This window comes from Hakea prostrata, chromosome 1, assembly GCF_041222555.1.
Source record: "Hakea prostrata isolate BN-2017 chromosome 1, UWA_Hpros_2, whole genome shotgun sequence".
NCBI lineage: Eukaryota > Viridiplantae > Streptophyta > Magnoliopsida > Proteales > Proteaceae > Hakea > Hakea prostrata.
The window spans coordinates 18,496,351-18,518,771 of NC_142600.1; the positions used below are offsets into that span (position 1 = coordinate 18,496,351).

The 22,421-nt window shown below is 36.1% G+C and overlaps 1 protein-coding gene, 2 non-coding genes and 1 pseudogene across 3 annotated transcripts; 2 read left to right on the forward strand and 2 right to left on the reverse strand.

Annotated features, from left to right (window-relative positions):
* Nucleotides 1-1,383: 1,383 nt before the first annotated feature.
* TRNAL-UAG (transfer RNA leucine (anticodon UAG)) lies at nucleotides 1,384-1,463 on the reverse strand. The gene has a single exon. It is a non-coding gene; the product is annotated as a tRNA-Leu (tRNA).
* A 6,164-nt stretch (nucleotides 1,464-7,627) lies between these two features.
* LOC149028039 (E3 ubiquitin-protein ligase PUB22 pseudogene) lies at nucleotides 7,628-9,258 on the forward strand (annotated as a pseudogene).
* A 6,072-nt stretch (nucleotides 9,259-15,330) lies between these two features.
* Nucleotides 15,331-15,410, reverse strand: TRNAL-UAG (transfer RNA leucine (anticodon UAG)). The gene has a single exon. It is a non-coding gene; the product is annotated as a tRNA-Leu (tRNA).
* A 4,661-nt stretch (nucleotides 15,411-20,071) lies between these two features.
* On the forward strand, nucleotides 20,072-21,968 carry LOC149028041 (E3 ubiquitin-protein ligase PUB23-like). The gene has a single exon (XM_089147646.1). The coding sequence runs from the start codon at nucleotides 20,143-20,145 to the stop codon at nucleotides 21,385-21,387; it is 1,245 nt and encodes a 414-aa protein (XP_089003772.1). The 5' UTR covers nucleotides 20,072-20,142; the 3' UTR covers nucleotides 21,388-21,968.
* The last annotated feature ends 453 nt before the right edge of the window (nucleotides 21,969-22,421 follow it).

The following is a 22,421-nucleotide window of genomic DNA, read 5'->3' on the forward strand; positions in this document are numbered from 1 at the left end:
AAGAACGTGCTCGACCAGGTTGATCTTCGATGATTAAGTTAATGAAGCACATCACTTTACATGATGAAAGTAAGTTGATGCTAGGGGAATCACTCAAGAATACTTAACTTTTTTTTTTATTACTGAATTCTGGGCCTTGTGACACTAATCCTAAAGTAACCCAATAAAGCTATGGATCGTGTTGCTTGTTTCTGACTCGATCCGGATTAGTAGGTTATTATTTAGGAATTGAATTCTGACCCAACAACAACATGCATGGAGTCAACCATGGATAGAGTCCTGTATGTAATATATACATGCATGTAGGGGTTGAAGTAGTGAGACACTGTAATTAGCGCAGTAGTGGGTTTTGATTGGTTAGTCAACCTTTTATAGTTGTTGTTGATCGCTGGAGATGAGCAGAGAGAAAGGTAGGGTTGACATGTAATTGAGATTGAGAGATTCAACTGCATGCTTTCAACATAATCTTATCATCTTAGGTTTCGGGCTGAAGTAACTGAATTTTCTAGTCATGGCTCATGGGGCGGCTGCGGCATAAGTAAGTCTTCCTAACCGCCATATCTCCGCCACAATAATTAAATAACAAACGTATGGATTTGAATACTAGAGATTACTGATTTTACAAACTCCACTCTACCAGCATATGAAAAAAAGCTAGCTTTTCCAACCTTGCAACCTATTCTTTATTTTGTCCAACCACTGGCAGCATTCTTGATCAAGTTACCCTTCCTTGAAGACTTCCACACCTGGATATTTGGTAGTAAAAGTAGTGATAGGCGTGCTCAACAACTCTACGATTTTTTACTTTCTTTGTTGAGCCATCCTGCCAGGGAAAAGCACGCTTTTCTCTACACTTTTATGTTGTCCGGAATAATCTTGATACTTTTGCTTCTATGTTGTCTAGAATATTCTTAATATTTTTTGAAAAAGCCTAACAAGTTTTCAACATAGGACTCGTTTGATAATTTGCCAAAAAACAATTTATGGTGTTTCTTGCTTCGAGAAGTAGAAAAATGCTGAAAATCGTTTGATAATATCGTTTTGTTTCACATGATTTTTGCAACATAAATTGAAATTTATGAAAAGTTTTGCTTCGAGAAATACTTTCATAGTTGTTGCGTCTGTTTCTCGAAGCAAAACTGGGTTCGAGTTGGATTTAAGTGCACAGTTTTAGAAGGGTAATTTATGGAATTTGGAAGTCTAAACATAACGATGAAAAATTTTGCAAATTTTAATATAATTTTCTAATTCCAAAAGTAAGTTCTATCAAACACCTAAAAAATGTTTTTGCTTCAAAAACTCTCAAAACTGTATTTGGTGTTCTAGATGCAAAAACACTGGGTGAGGAAAAAACATTTTGGACCATACGATAATTAAAATTTCTGACAGCTGTGGGATTTGAACCCACGCCCTTTCGGACCAGAGCCTAAATCTGGCGCCTTAGACCACTCGGCCAAACTGTCATGAATAAATTGAAACCCCTTTACGTATTAGGCATGATGATATTACCAATATAAGATGAGGCTTTGTCCCTGGCCCCAAGGGGATTTAATCTCTGACCTCCAATTTGGAGGTGTTGATTTTATTACCAACTGAACCACCCTCAAAGTTTATTCATATATTTATCTAAAGCATCATATCATTTCACATTGCATTGGCTAGTTTCATACTATGTTTAGACTTTAAACCCATTAATTATATAAGTTGTTGAGTCAAGACCACCTAATGATGGAGAATCATTATTATAAGGTCTTTGACAAATGTGAGTTGAACTCATGATCTCTTGATATTGCCAACTAAACAACTTTTTTATGGTCAAAAATAATATTTTTTAAATTCATTTATGTAATACGCTAATCTTGTGAGTTGTCAAATCCTCCATTATTTTTATTCCAACATAAAATGATTTTATTCCAATATATTACCCAAAAAAAATTGTTTGTATTCCAACTATAAAATGGTCAGTTGTCCAACCATCTAATTAAAACAATTTCTAAACCCAACGATGATGAAGAAGTAAAAAGAAGTATAAGACCTGACATACATCAATTAGAGGAGGAGTCATATTAGAATTTAACTTCTTGTATAATTTTTACTTTTTTCTATTTAAAGATAATGAAATCGCATTCGAGAAATAAGTTAAATGGGGTTTTTTTGGCTGTAGATGTAGGCTTCATATGGAATGTCAAACCATGTTAATTATTGGGTTCTTATGTGTAAATATTTATGATAACTTTAACATGGTATCCGAGCCAGGGGCGGAGCCAGGGATTGAAAGTTGGGGGGCGAACATATGTGGGCCAATGATGGACCCACGGTGGGCATGGTCGGAGCCAGGATTGAACATAGGGGGCCGAATATACTTGGGCCAATGCGGGACCCACCGTGTATCACATATCATAAAATTTTATTATATTTTGACATGTGGGGCCTACATTAAAATTTTAGGTAAATTAAACTGAAATTCTAAGCGAGATTTGAATTTCCATTAATAGGAATGAAATTTTAGGAAAAAGTTTAAGGATTAAAAAAAAATCAATGATTATGATTAGATCTGATAAAATCAATGGCTGAATTCTAACGAGATTCAAATTGCAATTAGTAGAATCAAATTTTAGGAGAAAGAAAGAACAACTAAATAAAAAATAAAATTATACTTTATGAAATGAATACTAGAAAATTCATGAGTGGGAGAGAGAGAAGAATAATTTGAGAAAGAGAGAGTGAATAATGATAACTGTGGAGAAGATTTCGGAAAATTCTAATGTCTACTAACTACTCCAATATTTTGTGAGACGTGTGAGAAAAAAAAAGAGAAGAAATAGGAATAAAAGAGGAGATTAACCATAGAAACCCATCATGCATCGTAAGAGAATAAATAAGAATGAAAATACAAGAGAGAATATACGGAGAAATTCATGGATTGTGAGTTAGTTTTTAATTAGAATTAACCATTTATTCCTTTAAACTAGGGGTTTAATGATAACTATTTGATTATGATTAAGAATGACATTGGTACCCATCATCTATGTCTTACATTTTTATTTTTTATTTATGGAAGGGGTCAGATAGTAGTATTTCATACGAAAAGTGAGAAAAATTAGGAAAATATGTAGGCATTTTTAAATTTTCAAAAATCCGGGGGGCATGGCCCTCCTCGGTCCCTATGTGGCTCCGAGAGTGATCAAAGCAAGGTTTGGTGGATCGTCGTTAGAGGTATGCGAAGATCTAGAAAAGAAAACAGGAAAAGATTCGACTAATTGGTCAAAGGTACTAGAATCTTGAAGTTTTTCTTTTATCTTTTTAGGTGAATGAAAAAAGAAAAAAAGGATTTGTAGAGTGATCCCAATTTGGATTGAGGTTGCTGGAACAAAACAAAAAAAAAGTTTCGATTGCAAGGTTACCAAAAAAAAAAAAAGTCGACGGTGACAATGGAGTAGCTTGAAATTTTTTTCTTTTAACTTTTCCTTATTTTTGTGTGATGAATAAAGGAAAAAAAAGAAGATAAAAGTTCCGTTGGAGAAAAAGACAAAAAAAAAGTGATTTTTTATTTTTATTTTTATTACCGAATTGGTAACATACAAGTTATTTCCACAGGATTTTGTGTGAATGTAATTTCTACGGGATTATAATCTTAAAGTTTTTGGGCATTCCAACTCAGTGGAAGTAACAGATCGAGGAGATTTTGCTCCGTTGGTATTTTATATTGTGGGTTCGTATAGAGACCAACGGTCAAGTTCTTTAGGTTTATTTTCCAAGTTCTTTAGCAATACAACACTCTCTTGGAAAAGTTACACATTTACTACAGACTCATGGTACTACTCTTGCCCTCTCTACTTTCAGAACTCATTTATAGCGGATTCGAGTGCAACTGACAATATGTGTCAATCTACCCTCTTTTATCTGATTTGAGCACCAATAAGTTACAATATTATCATTCTATTACTATTACTAATAGTATTACCATCCCAATCCAAGGTCAAGGGAAATTGAACCTATTTTCAACCAAGATTGATGCATTACATGTGAACAGATAATGGGACAAAATACACCAACATGTCATTTCAATCATATCTCAAAAGTTTGGGAATCTTACATCAAATTTCATGCGCAGACATTCCTTAACAAAATGGGATTGCTGAACGCAAAAACAGACATATACTTGAGGTGACTCGGTCTTTATTATTTTATGGAAATCTTCCCAAGACTTATTGGTCAGATGCTATCAGCACGAGTTGTTACTTAATCAACCGTCTCCCCAGTACAGTTTTGAACTTTAAGATACCCTTAGAAGTTCTATATGATCGTCCCATCGTGATGTTTCATCTTCGAATTTTTTGTTGCATTGTTTATGTTCATGCCTAAGGTGGTGATGAACTTAATCCTCATGCTCACAAATGTGTGTTTTTTGGATACTCCTCTACTAAAAAGGGTTACAAGTGCTTTGCCCCATCTACTGGTAAGACCTTTTATTTCTCGGAATGTGTCTTTTGATGAAACTCATATGTTCTTTTCTAGTAGGAATCAAACTCAAGGGGAGCTAGATTACAGTGAATTTGTTCTTGTCCCATTACCAAGTATACCAGACAACATATCTGTAAGGGGTGATGTTAATGAAGACAATGTTATAGGTGACACCACTGAAGGTAGCACTATTATAGGTGATGTCATTGAAGATAATGACATAAATCTACATGATGAAACGACTACAAATGTATTTATTGCAGGAAGTGATATAGTTGAGACTGTAGCACAATTACCAATTCGCAGATCTACTCAGGTCTCTCAGCTTTCAGTGAGATTGAGCGAGTTTACCACTTATTATACGGCTAACCCAATTCAATCTCATATAAGTTATGATCATATCTCTCCTCAATATTTTGCATATCTTTCAACCATTGAAAACCACAAGGAGCCGGCCAATTTTATTAAAGCCCAGAATTCACCTAAATGGGTGAAGGCTATAGTTCTTCATAAAAATAAAATATGGGATATAGTGCAACTCTCAAGTAAAAAACATCCAGTTGGATGTCGTTGGGTCTACAAGACCAAATTCGAGAGTGATGGAACTCTAAAGAGGTATAAAGCAATGCTTGTTGCCAAAGGATATACTCAAACATATTGAGTTGATTATAGAGAGACATTTGCTCCTGTAATTAAAATGAAAACTGTAAGAGTGTTGATATCAATTGTCGTTAATTGTGGATGGCAACTTTTGCAAATAGGTGTAAAAAAAATGCATATTTATAGGGAGACTTACAAAAAGAAGTATATATGGAAATCCTTTCAGACCACCCATTAGAAAAACAAGACGGACTTGCTTGTAAATTGAAGAAAACAATATATGGCCTAAAACAATCACCACGAGCATGGTATGAAAAGTTAAGTACAATTCTTATTAGATTTGGATTCACTAGAAGTGGATCAGATTCCTCTATGTTTGTGAAGAAAACCTCTACTGGTACAACAATAATTTTGGTATACGTGGATGACATTGTAATTACTGGAGATGATCATCAAGGAATCAATACCCTCAAAGAATATTTGAAGAAGACTTTTGACATCAAGGACTTACGATAGTGTTGATACTTCCTTGGAATTGAAGTTGCAAGGTATAATAAAGGATTATTCATCTTTCAAAAGAAATATGTTTTTGACTTGTTGAAAGAAATTGGCAAATTGAGTGTGAAACCAACCAACACACTTATGGATTACACTTGTAAGCTAGGTTACTAATAATGATTCTCCATTGTAAGATAATAATTGTTTTCAAAAGTTGGTTGAAAAAATTGATTTATTTCACCATTACTAGACCTAACATTGCATATGCAGTTAACTATGTCAGTTAGTTTATGCATAATCCTACCAAAGGGCACATAGAATTGGTTAATTACATACTACGTTATCTGAAGTCTTTTCCAGGAAGGGGCATTTGCATGAAGAAGAATGGACATACAAACATTGAAGGATATGTTGATGCAGATTGGGCTGGCATTCCTACTAATCGAAGATCAACTACTGGCTTTTGTGTATTCGTAGGAGAAATTTTAGTCTTTTGGCGAAGTAAAAAACAAAATATTGTCGCTCGTTCTAGTGCGAAGCCAGAATATAGAACAATGACGTCTGCAACTAGTGAATTAATATGGATTGATGCCTACTTCAAGAATTATGGGTGAGAAGTTCTAAAAAACCCATGAAGTTATTTTGCGACAATCAAACGGCTACATACATTGCCTCTAATCCGGTGTTTCATGGAAGAACTAAACACATTGAAGTTGATTGTCATTTTGTTCATGAGAATGTTCAAGAAGGAACTATAGAAACCCCTTATGTAAGAAATGAAAATCAGCTTGCAGATGTCTTTATCAAAGCCTTGTTAAATGGATCGTTTCAAGTTGTGTTGAGCAAATTGATGACCTCAGATGATGTCTTAGATCCAACTTGAGGGGGAGTGTTATGAATGTAACTTGCTAATCTCCAAACTCTATAAGGAAACTAGTAGAGAAGGGAAATCATATTAGAATTTAACTTCTTGTAGAACTCTTACTATTTTATATTTAAAGATAATGAAACCTCATCCCAGAAATAAGTTGATTGGAGTTTTCTTGTTGTGGACGTAGGTTTCACATTGAATGCTGAACCATGTTAATTCTTTTTTGTGTGTGAATGTTTATGATAAATTTAGAAATTTGGGTGTCTATATCCATGTTAACTTCATTACATGATTCATAAACGATTGATGTTTATGTGAGTTTCGAATTTTTTTTTTCTTTTCCTCTCTATTAGGTAGAGCATTGTGCTTCCTCTTTGCCACACATCTAGAAAGAAAATCCACTTTTGAGGATTGAAAAAATAGATTAAAAATAAACCTCTTAAATATATGAATACAAAATGTCGAGGATCACAATCTTTTATCCTCCAAGACAAAAGACTCCCAACTCCTCATGCATCAAGATGTCTCTCCTAAACCTTCCCTATATGGTCAATCAAATGGCATTAGAAATCAAACATGTAGATGAATTTGGATTTCCTCCACTCGGATGCATGGTGCACCTAATTTTCCCCTCTCACATAGTTTATCTCGACGCAAACCCGCAGGTGGGTATGAGAGAAACAGTTGAGTGCACCGTGCACCCCGGGTGCAAAGGATCGGGATGCGACTTTACACCGTAGGCTAAGGACAGTTAGAATAATCCACGTAACAAAATAGGCAGAAAAGCCTAGAAAAATGAGGATGAGCTAGAGAGAAAGCGAATTTCATTTTAGAGAGAGAAAGTCAGAGGGGGGGGGGGTCAATCAAAGCCTAAAGGATGATCGTCCGCCAATCCTTGGATTTTTAGTGGTCACCGACATGGACCCTACTTGATTCCAAACGACACAACCTCATACACCATTAAATGAATGTGACTCAGTTTTGCTTTGCTTCGTGCCAACAAAAGCAAAGAAAAACAATAGAAGACTTTTTAAATTAATGGGGTTAACCAATAAAAAAACGAGGCAACACAAGTTGTCATCTCTGAGTATTTTCCGCGTTTGACTTCCTCAATTTTGAATCTCTCATCCTCCTGCATTGTTCTGATATAAAACTGAGTCTCACCTTTGCAAATTTCGTCAAGCTGATCTTCACGACTCTCATCTCTCCTCCTTTCTGGGTTTCCTCTCATTCTGGTTTCATTCATCTCTTAACTTTTTGAGCTTCAAATTCTGTTCAATAATGGATAACATTGATATCCCATCTCATTTTCTATGCCCAATCTCTCATGATATCATGAAGGATCCGGTGATTGTGTCTTCCGGAATGACTTACGAGAGAGAATCCATAGAGAGATGGATCTTCTCCAGTAAAAACAGTTCTTGCCCAATGACGAGACAACCCTTATCAGATACAGATCTGACTCCAAACCACACTCTTCGGCGATTAATCCAAGCATGGTGTACTCTCCATTCTTCCCAAGGAATCGAACGATTTCCAACACCAAAGCCACCTGCCGACAAAGTCCAGATCGTCAAGCTTCTAAACGATGGTAAATCCCAGCAACACCAGATGAGTTGTCTCCGAAGTCTCAAATCCATTGCCAATGAAAGCGAAAGGAATCGGAGATGTCTGGAATCTGCAGGTGTGACTGAGTTCTTGGCTTCAATCGTAACCAATGAGTCCTCAAACTCTCTGGCTAAAGATGATGATGATGAAAGCACCAGTAGGAGAGCAATTGATGAAGCGCTTGACATTCTTTATCATCTCCAGATTTCAGAAATTGGCATCAAGAAACTCATCAATAGAAATAGTGGTGAATTCGTCGAAACACTGACGCGAGTCTTGCAACATGGAACCTACCAGTCTCGTGCGTATGCTATATTCCTTCTGAAATCCATGTTCGAGCTTGCCGATCCAGTCTGTTTGATGAGCTTGCGAGTTGAACACTTCGTAGAGATGGTGAACGTTTTGCGAGATCAAATCTCACAACATGCATCCATGGCTGCATTACAGATCATGGCGGATATCTGTCCATGGGGTCGAAACAGGATTAAAGCAGTGGAGGCAGGTGTTGTTCCCGTACTGATAGAGATGCTTATTGAGTCAAAGAAGGATCAGAGGAGGGTTTGTGAAATGGTGCTGGTGGTGTTGGATCACTTGTGTAGATGTGCTGAAGGTAGAGCTGAACTGTTGAGCCACGGAGCTGGAATTGCTGTGGTATCCAAGAAGATACTTAGGGTTTCACATATGGCCAGTGAAAGGGGAGTGAGAATACTTTCTTCGATCTCGAGGTGCTCTGCGACTTCAAATGTTCTTCAGGAGATGTTGCAGGTTGGGGTTGTTACCAAGTTATGTTTGGTGGTTCAAGTGAACTGTAGTGAAAAAACAAAGGAGAAGGCCATGGAGATGCTCAGGTTGCACTCTAGAGTTTGGAAGAACTCATCTTGTATCCCTATCCATTTACTTTCGTCCTATCCATCATAAGAAATCCATAATCCCTGATAAGCATTGAGAAAGAGAGAGAGAGAAGATAGTAGTTTTTCGTTTTGTTGTACAGAACCGTAGAGGATCTACATGGATAGTATCTGTTATTGTGTAACTCCAGACTTCCGTTTTATTGTGGAAGCTTCATTGACGTGATTCGATCGTCTTTTAGAACCTCTTTTCAATTGAAATCGAGCAGGATATACATAATGGTGGATTCCATCGGTTCAGTCCATATATATGTTTTCGTATTCATGGGTTCACCCGAAATTCATTGATTAGACCTTGGTTGAGATTTTTTCTTTGGTTGACCTTGGTTGAGTTGGGAAAAGATTTGTTAGGTTTTTATTTCTGCGGACTAGGACCTTTATAACCCACACCACAAGTGTTTTCCGAAGTAAGAATATATTTTTTAGTCATTTGGTACAGCTTCCTAAGGCTCTTTTTGGTATCAATTCTCATTGTCTATTATGATATTTTTTCATTGTTTTAATTGGTTTGGCATCTATTATCATTTTTATTTTTATTTAAAATAATAGAAAAACCTTCAAAATTCACAATGGATTAAAAGTCCATTATCGATTATAGGTGAGAAGTCATTCTCATCATTTATGCGGTGGTATGCTTGAAATTTTAAAATTATGAAGAAGGTACAATAGTAAATGCAGAGTATTTTATAAAATCCCTTTCAAACTCTCTCAAACCCTAAAGCATGCTCTTCGTTTCTGAAAAATTCTTCTCAAACTCGCGGTGGCTTCTCAAACCTCCCTGTCTCAAGGCTTCTCACTGATTCTTACTGCTACTTCTCTTTCCTTCTTTTCCTCCCTTATTCTAACGACAACAACGAGAAAATCTTGAGCCAGAGGATTTACATCAGTGAGTTTACCCAACGGAAGAGCTCTTTCTGAGTTGCTAAAAGCTTTTGAAACGACTCTGCACAACTCCAAGGCTTCTTCTGTCTGAATTTTCAAACCGCAACTTGTCTGAGAAACGAAGCACAATTCAGAGTCCTCTGTTCAAGAAACTCTCCCAACGGGATTCAGGTAGCTAAGAAGGGTAGCATTTTGTTCCCAAATAAAATAATCTGGGTAGACTATCACAAAAGGTGCATTGTCTGATCTGCTGGGTTCACCCGTTTTTTTGCCTTCTAACAATTTCTAATATTGTTTCAGGTCCTGAGTTTTTGTTTGGTTTTTTGTTGTGCTTATCAGACCTCCAAGAACAAGAGAAGCGTACAAGGTAGGATCTCACGATCATATCTGTTTTTTGTTTCAACTTTTTTGGGAAGTTTGTGCACTGTATTGAACAATATGGTTTGGGATTAAATGCAAAACAGAGGCTATTAGTTGTCAAGACAAATTGGTTTTAAAATGCAAGCAATGGGCTGGTCCTTTCTATCTGCTTCGTAAGAACACGAAAGGAAAAAAAAAGCAAAGACAGCTAGAGAGAAAGGTAAGGCATGCTTCTACAGAGAAGTTGATTGGGTTTGTTTATATAAAAGTCTCTCTCATGTATTAGGAGTAGTACATGTCCTTCTTGGGAAAATTTAGACCAGGACACAATACAGTGAAGGTTAAATTTGATCGACGATTAGAGTATATTGACATCAATCACCCAGATAAAGATGATCGCCATGATATCGCAAACCATGATAGCAAAACACATTTTATTAATCTTAGTTATTTGTGTTGCTTCAGCCATTTGGCTTTAGCAGTTCTTTTCATATTTAGTTTTGTGAAAATTTTCTCAACTCCTTTTCCTTAGAATAAGGATACTTTTTATATGTACCTCCTGATTTGTAAGACTGTTAAGTCATGGTTTTGAAAGGTGTTTGTAGTTTAATTTTGATTTCTATATTTGATTTATTAGATCAAACCAATTGGTGGGTGGAGTATAGTTTTCAGAAGATCATAATTACGCATTAGATGCTAGCCTCTTCCAGTGTCAGCTACTGTTTAGGTTCTCAAGAACTTGATTTCTAACACTTTCCATCTCTTTCCCCTCAACTCTCTTGCTGTGCAAAAGTCGTCTTTCTCTCCTCTCTAAGGTAGTGTGCCTACCACTCTGTTATCTCTGTCCCTTCACCATATGACAGCCTCTGTACCACTGTTACCTCTCCATCTCTTGCCATTCCTCCCCCACAACTCCTATCAAACCCTCTCCAAATTCTACCTTACTTTTCTACTGTCTCTTCTCTTCACCTCTTGCACAACAGCCTAGCTTCCCATTAGCCCTTTTCCTCCTCTCCCATATCACAGCCCTGCTGATCTCTTCCCTTCTGTCCCTTTATTATGTTCTAACCATATTTTCTGCAGGGGTACATCTGACTCCCCTATGCTAAGCCTTGCCTTCATCCTTGACTTTCCTTTACAGCTAATTCTCTTGCTGAAAAAATCTCATAATAGAGAATGAGAATTGATACTAAAACAAATTATAATTCTTTTGTCATTTTGACAAGCTTAGAAGCTATTCAAGATTGATTTCAGACTAATGTTTGCCTTACTTGAACTCACTTACACTCCTTACAGCCTATAGGAAAGTTTTAGTATGTTTAAACATCAAGAATTGGGATAAATTCTTGTGCATCTTGTGACTGGATCACTTTATGGTAATCACCAGTGCATTAGCTGCTAGCTATTTAAATTTGTGATCTAGTTTTTCTTCCAATATCTACCCACTAGAGCTATATTTTCTTCCAAGGTTGAAGTAGGGGAGGATGAAGCTAGTGGGTGTACTTAAAAATTTCATATCCTCTTGGTGGTGTCAAATTGTGCTTATGCTTAGCTTTATGAGTTTCAACACTTAACTTTTGATTGTAAAGTCTTATTCACAGTTTGGAAACTAGTCCAGAGGGGCTGCAGAGCTGCAGGTGCATGGAATCTCCATCATCTCCCCCCCCTTCTCAATGTAACATAGCTCTTGGGCAACAAAAACATTACAGTAGTCTTATTGCATCTTTATTGGACAACTCTATTTATGGATCTTTAGCTCAATTGGTAGAGCACTTGAACATGAACGTGTTCAAGGGGATGGTGGTTCAAATCCACCAAGATTCTTTGAATCAATGATGAATTTGGGTTATCCATGACAAAGATTAAGTGTTAGTTAATGTCGTATGTACATAATGTTAATATTTCAGTTGACTTCCACTTATTGTATAGTTTGATAAAAGGTGAAGGATCAATGTGTCCATGTGGACAAGGTGAAATGATATTGTGAGGGTCTTGTGCTAGATGAAACCTCGAATGATAGTCAAGTCCCTATCGGGGAAGAATGTGGAGAAGTTTATTTTGGTAATCAATCATGTTCTAGCTCAAATATTCAAATTCAATACATGGATTATCTAGTATTTGACCATCTCATTTTTTAATATTTAATAGAAACGTCCAAATGTGTTACAAGCTATATTTTTAATAATTAGTGTTTAACTATATTGTATTTAATTTGTTCAAGTTTAAACAAATGTGATTAACAACCCGTCTCACAATCGTAAATAAAAACGGAAAGAACGTCACCAACATTTGTTTGACTAAATAGCACCATACTCATTCCTATAAAATGTCAAAGAAATCGACAATTTGAGATTGTAACCAAGCCGTACAATGCTTCTATTTGATGCATTTCTATAATAATTAATCGTTAATATTTTGATTAATAGAGATTTTTAATATCAATTTTCATTATATTTTTTAACAATTTTTATTTTGACATACCAAATTATTTTCATTCCATAATTTATTCTTGATAAAAGTCACCAAATCATTTTTCATTTTGACAAAAAATGAATTATTATACTCATTTATTTTAAATAAGCACAATAGAGAATGAGAATTGATACCAAAAAGAGCCTAAGTAGTACCGGAAGGCGTTTATTGTGATAACTGGAGATAGAGATGATGACAAACAGATCCGTTTCGCAAAGATAGGGGCTAGAGGTTTATTGAATATAAAGAAGATGAACAAAAGGAATCTGATCGTTGGGAGTTGATGAAGCAGCAAATGGAAGAGTTCTACTTGAGAGAGTTTTAGTAGGGTTTTTATATTTGAGAAGCCAAATTCGATGAATACCTTTATCTAAAATTGTTTCACTCAAATCCAGCGTGCCCAATTTTTGTTAATGCGTCCAAAGTGTTTTCTTAGGGCCTGTTTGGTTACTTGAGTCTGTAGATTTCAAAAATTTAGAGATTTCAAATCTAGAGACTTCAAATCTCTAGAGTCATGGTTCGTAAAATTAACTGTTTGGTTAGTTTGAATTTTTGGAATGAAATTTCTAGATTTATCCTAAAAATATATTTATTGAATTATGGTTCAAATCTTTAACGCTTTGATAGTATGGATGAAATCTCTAGATTTCACCTCATACCCATAAATCTACAGATTCACGTTTTTAGTGTAAAAATGTGAATCTCTAGATTTCATGAATCTAGAGATTCACACAACCAAACAGGTAAAAATCTCCCATTTGTTTGGTTACACGAGTTTGGAGATTTCAAATATCTAGAGATTTCAAATCTATGGAGTCATAATTTATAAAATTAAATATTTAATTGTAGAATGAAATCTGTGGATTTATCCTAAAAAACTATTTGATCGACGTGATTTTTGTGAATGTACAAATGTATAGTTTTTTTGAAATCTCTTACCCATAAATCTACCGATTCACGTTTTTAGTGTAAAAAGGTGAATCTCTAGATTTCATGAATCTAGAGATTTTTACAGCCAAACGGGTATAATTCTCAGATTCATGAATCCAGATATTTGAAATCTCTGGATTCATGTAACCAAACAGGCCCTAAAGCATTTCAATTTATATTGCAAAAATCAACGCTATTCTAGCAAGAATTAAGAAGCAAAATAATATAATATAGCCACCAAAGCAGTCTTTTGGTTTCCAAAAATGGTGGCCACCCGGCCCACCCACCGTCGTTTCCATCTTTCAGTTGCTGTTTCTACCTTTTTGATAAACTGTACTTCGAACTATTGCTCCAAAATCCTGCTTGACAATACAAGTGAATTAACCTGTGAAAACGTCCTCGACCGGGTTGGTCGAGTAACATCTTCGACGATTAAATTAGTAAAGCACACCATTTAGATGATGAAAGTAAATTGATGTTAGGGGAATCACTCAAGAATTCTTACCTTTTTTATTACTGAATTCTGGGCCTTGCGACACAAATCCTGAAGTAACCCAATAAAGCTATGGATCGTGTTGCTCGTTTCTGACTCGATCCGGATTAGTAGGTTATCATTTAGGAATTGAGTTCTGACCCACCTCGAGTCAACCATGGATAGAGTCCTGCATGTAATATATGCATGCATGTAGGGGTTGAAGTAGTCAGACACTGTAATTAACGCAGTAGTGGGTTTTGATTGGTTAGTCAACCTTTTATAGTTGTTGTTGATCGCTGGAGATGAGCAGAGAGAAAGGTAGGGTTGACATGTAATTGAGATTGAGAGATTCAACTGCATGCTTTCAACATAATCTTATCATCTTAGGTTTCGGGCTGAAGTAACTGAATTTTCTAGTCATGCATGGCTCATGGGGCGGCATAAGTAAGTCTTCCTAACCGCCATATCTCCGCCACAATAAATAACAAACGTATGGATATGAATACCATAAGAGATCACTGATTTTACAAACTCCACTCTACCAGCCTGTGAAAAAAAAGCTAGCTTTTCCAACCTTGCAACCTATTCTTTATTTTGTCCAACCACTGGCAGCATTCTTGATCAAGTCACCCTTCCTTGAAGACTTCCACACCTGGATATTTGGTAGTAAAAGGAGTGATAGGCATGCTCAACAACTCTACCATTTTTTGCTTTCTTTGTTGAGCCATCCTACCAAGAAAAAGCATGCTTTTCTCTACACTTTTTATGTTGTCTAGAATAATCTTGATACTTTTGCTTTTATGTTGTCTAAAATATTGTTAATATTTTTTGAAGAAGCCGGTCAAGTCAACATAGGATTCGTTTGATAATTCGCCGAAAAACAATTTATGGTGCTTCTTGCTTCAAGAAGCAGAAAAATTGGCTGAAAATCATTTGATAATACTGTTTTGTTTTGCATGATTTTTGCAATATAAATTGAAATTTATGAAAAGTTTTACTTCGAAAAACACTTTCATAGTTGTTGCCTCTGTTTCTCGAAGCAAAACTAGTTGCTGGTATTTATGAAATTTGGAAGTCTAAACGTAACAATGAAAAATAATTTTAAATATAATTTTCAAATTTTCTACTTCCAAGAGTAAGTTCTATCAATTACCTAAAAAGTGCTTTTGCTTAAAAAACTCTCAAAACTGTATTTGGTGTTCTTGATGCAGAAACACTGGGTGAGGAAAAAACATTTTGGACCATGCGATAATTAAAATTTTTGACAGCTGTGGGATTTGAACCCACGCCCTTTCGGACCAGAGCCTAATTCTGGCGCCTTAGACCACTCGGCCAAACTGTCATGAATAAAGTAAAACCCCTTTACATATTAGGCATGGGGATATTACAAATATAAGATGAGGCTTTGTCCCTGGCCCCAAGGGGATTTAATTTATCACCTCCTATTTGGAGGAGTTAATTTTTTAACCAACTGAACCACCCCTCAGAGTTTTCATATATTTATCTAAAGCATCATATCATTTCACATTGCATTGGCTAGTTTCATACCATTTTTAGACTTTAAACCCATTAATTATATATGTTGAGTCAAGACCACCTAGAGGTGTCAAAACCTAACCCGAACCGTTAAAACCGGACCGAACCGGCCAGTTATAGCCCGAACCGGCCCACACCGAAGCTTAATGGGTTGTGTTTGGGCTGAACAACCTTAGCCCACAATGGTTCGAGCTAGGTCGGGCTAGCCCGTGTGTGGCCCGCTAGCCCGAACCGTTTTCCCGAAACCGGCCCGAACCCAAACCAACCCGTTAAACCCGTTATAAATAAATAAAATAAAATAAATTTAAATGTAAAAGACAAGAAAACCCCCAAGTTTTTATTTGTTTTCTTAATTGTTTTATTTTGGAATATGCAAACAACAAGCCTATCAAAGCCTTCGCCATTTGGAAGATGGGCTTAGTAAATATTTAGCAAGTGTCTTATCATTTGAAAATCTTTTAATGCTTTATTTTGATCTATATTTACAAATGTCAAGAAGGAGAAGGAGAATAAGCAAATACAATCCACTAAAATTCATCAAGATGCTAGCTTTCTTTTGTATATTAGTTCTATAATTTTTACTTCTTTGTTAAAAAAAAAGTCTTTAGTTTTGAACACCCAACACAAGAGATTTGAAGAGAACTTAATACTTATATGTGTTTACATGCTATTGATAAATTCCACACATTAACAAGGTACTCAAAACATAACGTTAGTAAACCCGAACACAAATCGTTAATAAACTCAATTCTAAACCGTTAGCCCAAACCGTTTAATCAACCCGAACCCAAACTGCACCAACCCGAAACAATTATTTTCTTAATGGGCCGTGTTTGGGCTAAGTGCTTTTCAGCCCGAAACCGTTAGGCCCAGCTCGAAACCGGCCCAACTCGTACCGTTGACACCCCTTAGACCACCTAACGATGGAGAATCATTATTATAAGATCTTTGACAAATGTGAGTTGAACTCATGATCTCTTCACTAGAAGTCATTGGATATTGCCAATTAAACAATTTTTTTATGGTCAAAAATAATATTTTTTAAATTCATTTATGTAATAAGCTAATCTTGTGAGTTGTCAAATCCTCAATTATTTTTATTCCAACTATAAAATGATTTTATTCCAATATATTACCCAAAAAATTTGTTTGTATTCCAACTATAAAATGGTCACTTGAACAACCATCTAATTAAAGCAATTTCTAAATTGCCAACAATGATGATGAAGTAAAAAGAAGCATAAGGCCTGACATACATCAATTAGAGCTAGTTTGGGATTGGTACAACGTTGAGGTTGTTTAGGTCATTATTTGTATTATGAATGTAATTTGCTAGTCTCCCAACTCTATAAGGAGACTAGGCAGAGGGGGAGTCATATGAAATTTAACTTCTTGTAAAATTCTTATTTTTTTCCATTTAAAGATAATGAAACCTCACCCCAGAAATAAGTTAATTGGGGTTTTCTTACTATGAATGTAGGCTTCACATGAAATATCGAATCATGTTAATTATTGAGTTCTTGTGTGTAAATGTTTATGATAAATTTAACATGGTATCAGCGCAAGGTTTAGTGGATCGTCGTCAAGGTTTGCAGGAAGTGATACAGTTGAGATTGTAGCACAATTACCAATTCGCAAATCTATTCGAGTCTCTCAACCTTCAGTGAGATTGAACAAGTTTACTATTTATCATACGACTAAATTCCCAATCCAATCTCATATAAGTTATGATCATATCTCCCCTCAATATTTTGCATATCTTTCAACCATTGAAGATCACAAGGAGCCGGCCAATTTTATTGAAGCCAAGAATTCACCTAAATGGGTGAAGGCTATAATTCTTCATAAAAATAAAATATGGGATATAGTGCAACTCTCAAGTGAAAAACATCCAGTTGAATGCCGTTGGGTCTACAAGACCAAATTTGAGAGTGATGGGACTCTAGAGAGGTATAAAGCAAGCTTGTTGCCAAAGGATATACTCAAACATATTGAGTTGATTATAGAGAGACATTTGCTCATATAGTTAAAATGAATACTGTAAGAGTGTTGATGTCAATTGTCGTTAATTGTGGATGGCCACTTTTGCAAATGGATGTAAAAAAATTCATTTTTATAAGGAGACTTACAAAAAGAAGTATATATGGAAATCCTTTCAGACCACCCATTAGAAAAACAAGACAGACTTGCTTGTAAATTGAAGAAAACAATATATGGCCTAAAGCAATCACCACAAGTATGGTATGAAAAGTTAAGTACAATTTTTATTAGATTTGGATTCACTAGAAGTGGATCAGATTCCTCTTTGTGTTTGTAAAGAAAGCCTCTACTGGCACAATAGTAATTTTGGTATACGTGGATGACATTGTAATTACTGGAGATGATCATCAAGAAATCAATACCCTCAAAGAATATTTGAAGAAGACTTTTGACATCAAGGACTTAAGATAGCTTTGATACTTCCTTAGAATTGAAGTTGCAAGATATAGTAAAGGATTATTCATCTCTCAAAGGAAATATGTTATTAATTTGTTGAAGGAAACTGACAAATTGAGTGTGAAACCAGCCAACACACCCATGGATTACACTTGTAAGGTTACTAATAATGATTTTTCATTGTAAGATAATAATTGTTTTTAAAGGTTGATTGAAAAATTGATTTATTTGACCATTATCATATTTGACATTGCATATGCAGTTAGCTATGCCAGTCAATTTGTACATAATCCTACCAAAGGGCACATGGAATTGATTAATCACATACTACGTTATTTGAAGTCTTCTCTAGTAAGGGGCATTTGCATGAAGAATAATGGACACACAAACATTGAAGGATATGCCGATGCAGATTGGGCTGGCATTCATACTGATCAAAGATCAACTACTAGCTTTTGTGTATTCGTAGGAGAAATTTCAGTCTCTTGGAGAAGTAAAAAACAAAATATTGTTGCTCGATCTAGTGCAGAAGCAGAGTATAGAACAATGACATCTGCAACTAGTGAATTAATATGGATTGATGCCTAATTCAAGAATTGTGGGTGAGAAGTTCTAAAAAACCCATGAAGTTATTCTGCGACAATCAAGCGGCTACACACAGTGCCTCTAATCCGGTGTTTCATGGAAGAACTAAACACATTGAAGTTGATTGTCATTTTGTTCGTGAGAAGGTTCATGATGGAACTATAAAAACCCCTTATTTAAGAAGTGAAAATCAACTTGTAAATGTCTTTATCAAAGCCTTGTTAAAGGGATCGTTTCAAGTTGCATTGAGCAAGTTGACCTCAGATGATATCTTCGATCCAACTTGAGCGGGAGTGTTATGAATGTAACTTGCTAGTCTCCCAACTCTATAAGGAAACTAGCAAAGAGGGGAAGTCATATTAGAATTTAACTTCTTGTAGAACTCTTACTATTTTCTATTTAAAGATAATGAAACCTCACTTCAGAAATAAGTTGATTGGAGTTTTCTTGCTATGGATGTAGGCTTCACATTGAATGTTGAACCATGTTAATTCTTGGGTTCTTGTGTGTGAATGTTTATGATAAATTTAGAAATTTGGGTGTCTATATTCATGTTAATTTCATTACATGATTCATACACGATTGATGTATATGTGAGTTTGGATTTTTTTTTCTTTCTTTTCTCTATTAGGTAGAGCATTGTGCTTCCTCTTTGCCACACATCTAGAAAGAAAATTCACTTTTGAGGATTGAAAAAATAGATTAAAAATAAACCTCTTAAATATATGAATACAAAATGTTGAGGATCACAATCTTTTATCCTCCAAGACAAAAGACTCCCAACTCTCCTCATGCATCAAGATGTCTCTCCTAAACCTTCCCTATTATAGTCAATCAAATGGCATTAGAAATCAAACATGTGGACAAATTTGGATTTCCTCCACTCGGATGCATGGTGCACCTAACTTTTGCCTCTCACATAGTTTATCTGACACAAACCCGCAAGTGGGTGTGAAAGAAACAGTTGGAGTGCACCATGCACCGTAGGCTAAGGACAGTTAGAATAATCCACGTAGAAAAATAGAATAATGCAGAAAAGCCTAGAAAAATGAGGATGAGCTAGAGAGAAAGCGCAAAAATTCATTTCAGAAAGAGAAAGTCAGAGGGGGTGGTCAATCAAAGCCTAAAGGATGATCGTCCGCCAATCCTTGGATTTTTAGTGGTCACCGAAATGGACCCCTACTTGATTCCAAACGACACAACCTCATACAACATTAAATGAATGTGACTCAGTTTTGCTTTGCTTCCTGCCAACAAAAGCGAAGAGAGAGCAATAGAAGACTTTTTAAATTAATGGGGTTAACTAATAAAAAAACGAGACACAAGTTGTCATCTCTGAGTATTTCCGCGTTTGACTTCCTCAATTTTGAATCTCTCCACCCTCCTACGTTGCTCTGATATAAAACTGAGTCTCACCTTTGCAAATTTAATCAAACAGATCTTCACGACTCTCATCTCTCCTCTCATTCTGCTTTCACTCATCTCTTAACTTTTTGAGCTTCAAATTCTGTTCAATAATGGATAACATTGATATACCATCTCATTTTCTATGCCCAATCTCTCATGATATCATGAAGGATCCGGTGATTGTGTCTACCGGAATGACTTACGAGAGAGAATCCATAGAGAGATGGATCTTCTCCAGTAAAAACAGTTCTTGCCCAATGACGAGACAACCCTTATCAGATACAGATCTGACTCCAAACCACACTCTCCGGCGATTAATCCAAGCATGGTGTACTCTCCATTCTTCCCGAGGAATCGAACGATTCCCAACACCAAAGCCACCTGCCGACAAAGCCCAGATCGTCAAACTTCTAAACGATGGTAAATCCCAGCAACACCAGATGAGTTGTCTCCGAAGTCTCAAATCCATTGCCAATGAAAGCGAAAGGAATCGGAGATGTCTGGAATCTGCAGGTGTGACCGAGTTCTTGGCTTCAATCGTAACCAATGAGTCCTCAAACTCTCTGGCTAAAGATGATGATGATGAAAGCACAAGTAGGAGAGCAATTGATGAAGCGCTTGACATTCTTTATCATCTCCAGATTTCAGAAATTGGCATCAAGAAACTCATCAATAGAAATAGTGGTGAATTCGTCGAAACACTGACGCGAGTCTTGCAACATGGAACCTACCAGTCTCGTGCGTATGCTATATTCCTTCTGAAATCCATGTTCGAGCTTGCCGATCCAGTCTGTTTGATGAGCTTGCGAGTTGAACACTTCGTGGAGATGGTGAACGTTTTGCAAGATCAAATCTCACAACATGCATCCATGGCTGCATTACAGATCATGGCGGAGATCTGTCCATGGGGTCGAAACAGGATTAAAGCAGTGGAGGCAGGTGTAGTTCCCGTACTGATAGAGATGCTTATTGAGTCAAAGAAGGATCAGAGGAGGGTTTGTGAAATGGTGTTGGTGGTGTTGGATCTCTTGTGTAGATGTGCTGAAGGTAGAGCTGAACTGTTGAACCACGGAGCTGGAATTGCTGTGGTATCCAAGAAGATACTTAGGGTTTCACATATGGCCAATGACAGGGGAGTGAGAATACTTTCTTCGATCTCGAGGTGCTCTGCGACTTCAAATGTTCTTCAGGAGATGTTGCAGGTTGGGGTTGTTACCAAATTGTGTTTGGTGGTTCAGGTGGACTGTAGTGAAAAAACAAAGGAGCAGGCCAGGGAGATGCTCAGGTTGCACTCTAGAGTTTGGAAGAACTCATCTTGTATCCCTGTCCATTTACTCTCATCCTATCCATCATAAGAAATCCATAATCCCTGATAAGCATTGAGAAAGAGAGAGAGAGAAGATAGTAGTTTTTCGTTTTGTTGTACAGAACTGTAAAGGATCTACATGGATAGTATCTGTTATTGTGTAACTCCAGACTTCCGTTTTATTGTGGAAGCTTCATTGACGTGATTTGATCGTCTTTTAGAACCTTCTTTTCAATAGTTGAAATCGAGCAGGATGATATACATAATAGTGGATTCCATTGGTTCATCCATATATATACTCTCTTATTCATGGGTTCGTGGGTTCACCCGAAATTCATTGATTAGACCTGGTTGAGTTGGAAAAAGATTTATTAGGCTTTTATTTCTGGGAACTAGGACCTTTAACCCAGAAGAAGTGTTCTTGGAAATAGGAATATATTTTATAGTCATTTGGTACAGCTTGCTAAACATTACCGGAAGCCATTTATTGTGATAACCGGAGATAGAGATGATGACAAACAGGATCCCTTCGCAAAAATAGGGGTGAGAGAGATTCACTAGAGATAAAGAAGATGAACTGAAGAATTCTAATCGTTAGATTTGAAGAAGCAAACAAATGGAAGAGTTCTATTTGAGAGGGTTTTAGTAGGTTTTTTATATTTAAGAAGCCAAATTCTTGAATACCTCTATTTAAAATTGTTTCCACTCAAATCCAGGGCACTCAATTTTTAACTGAAAAACTTTGTTAATGCATCAAAAGTGTTTCCTCAAATATTTCAATTGATGTTGCAAAAATCATTGGATTACAAATGGGTTTATTGAAAGAAGAATCCCCAAATTGAAGAACAGGTCTCTAGTTTTTCGCACTTCATACATAGTCTGGTTAATTTTGGCAGGTCTTTTATTGGGTTCTCATGTTGAGACTTTTGACCAGCGTAATATTATTAGTTAATAGATATATTAGATGTTTACGAGGCATTTTCCCTTAAATAAACTCAATGCCACCTTTAAGTAGAACGGTGCCATTGAATAAGCTACAGAAAACATGATATTTCAATATTTCCTAAACCATATTATCTACGC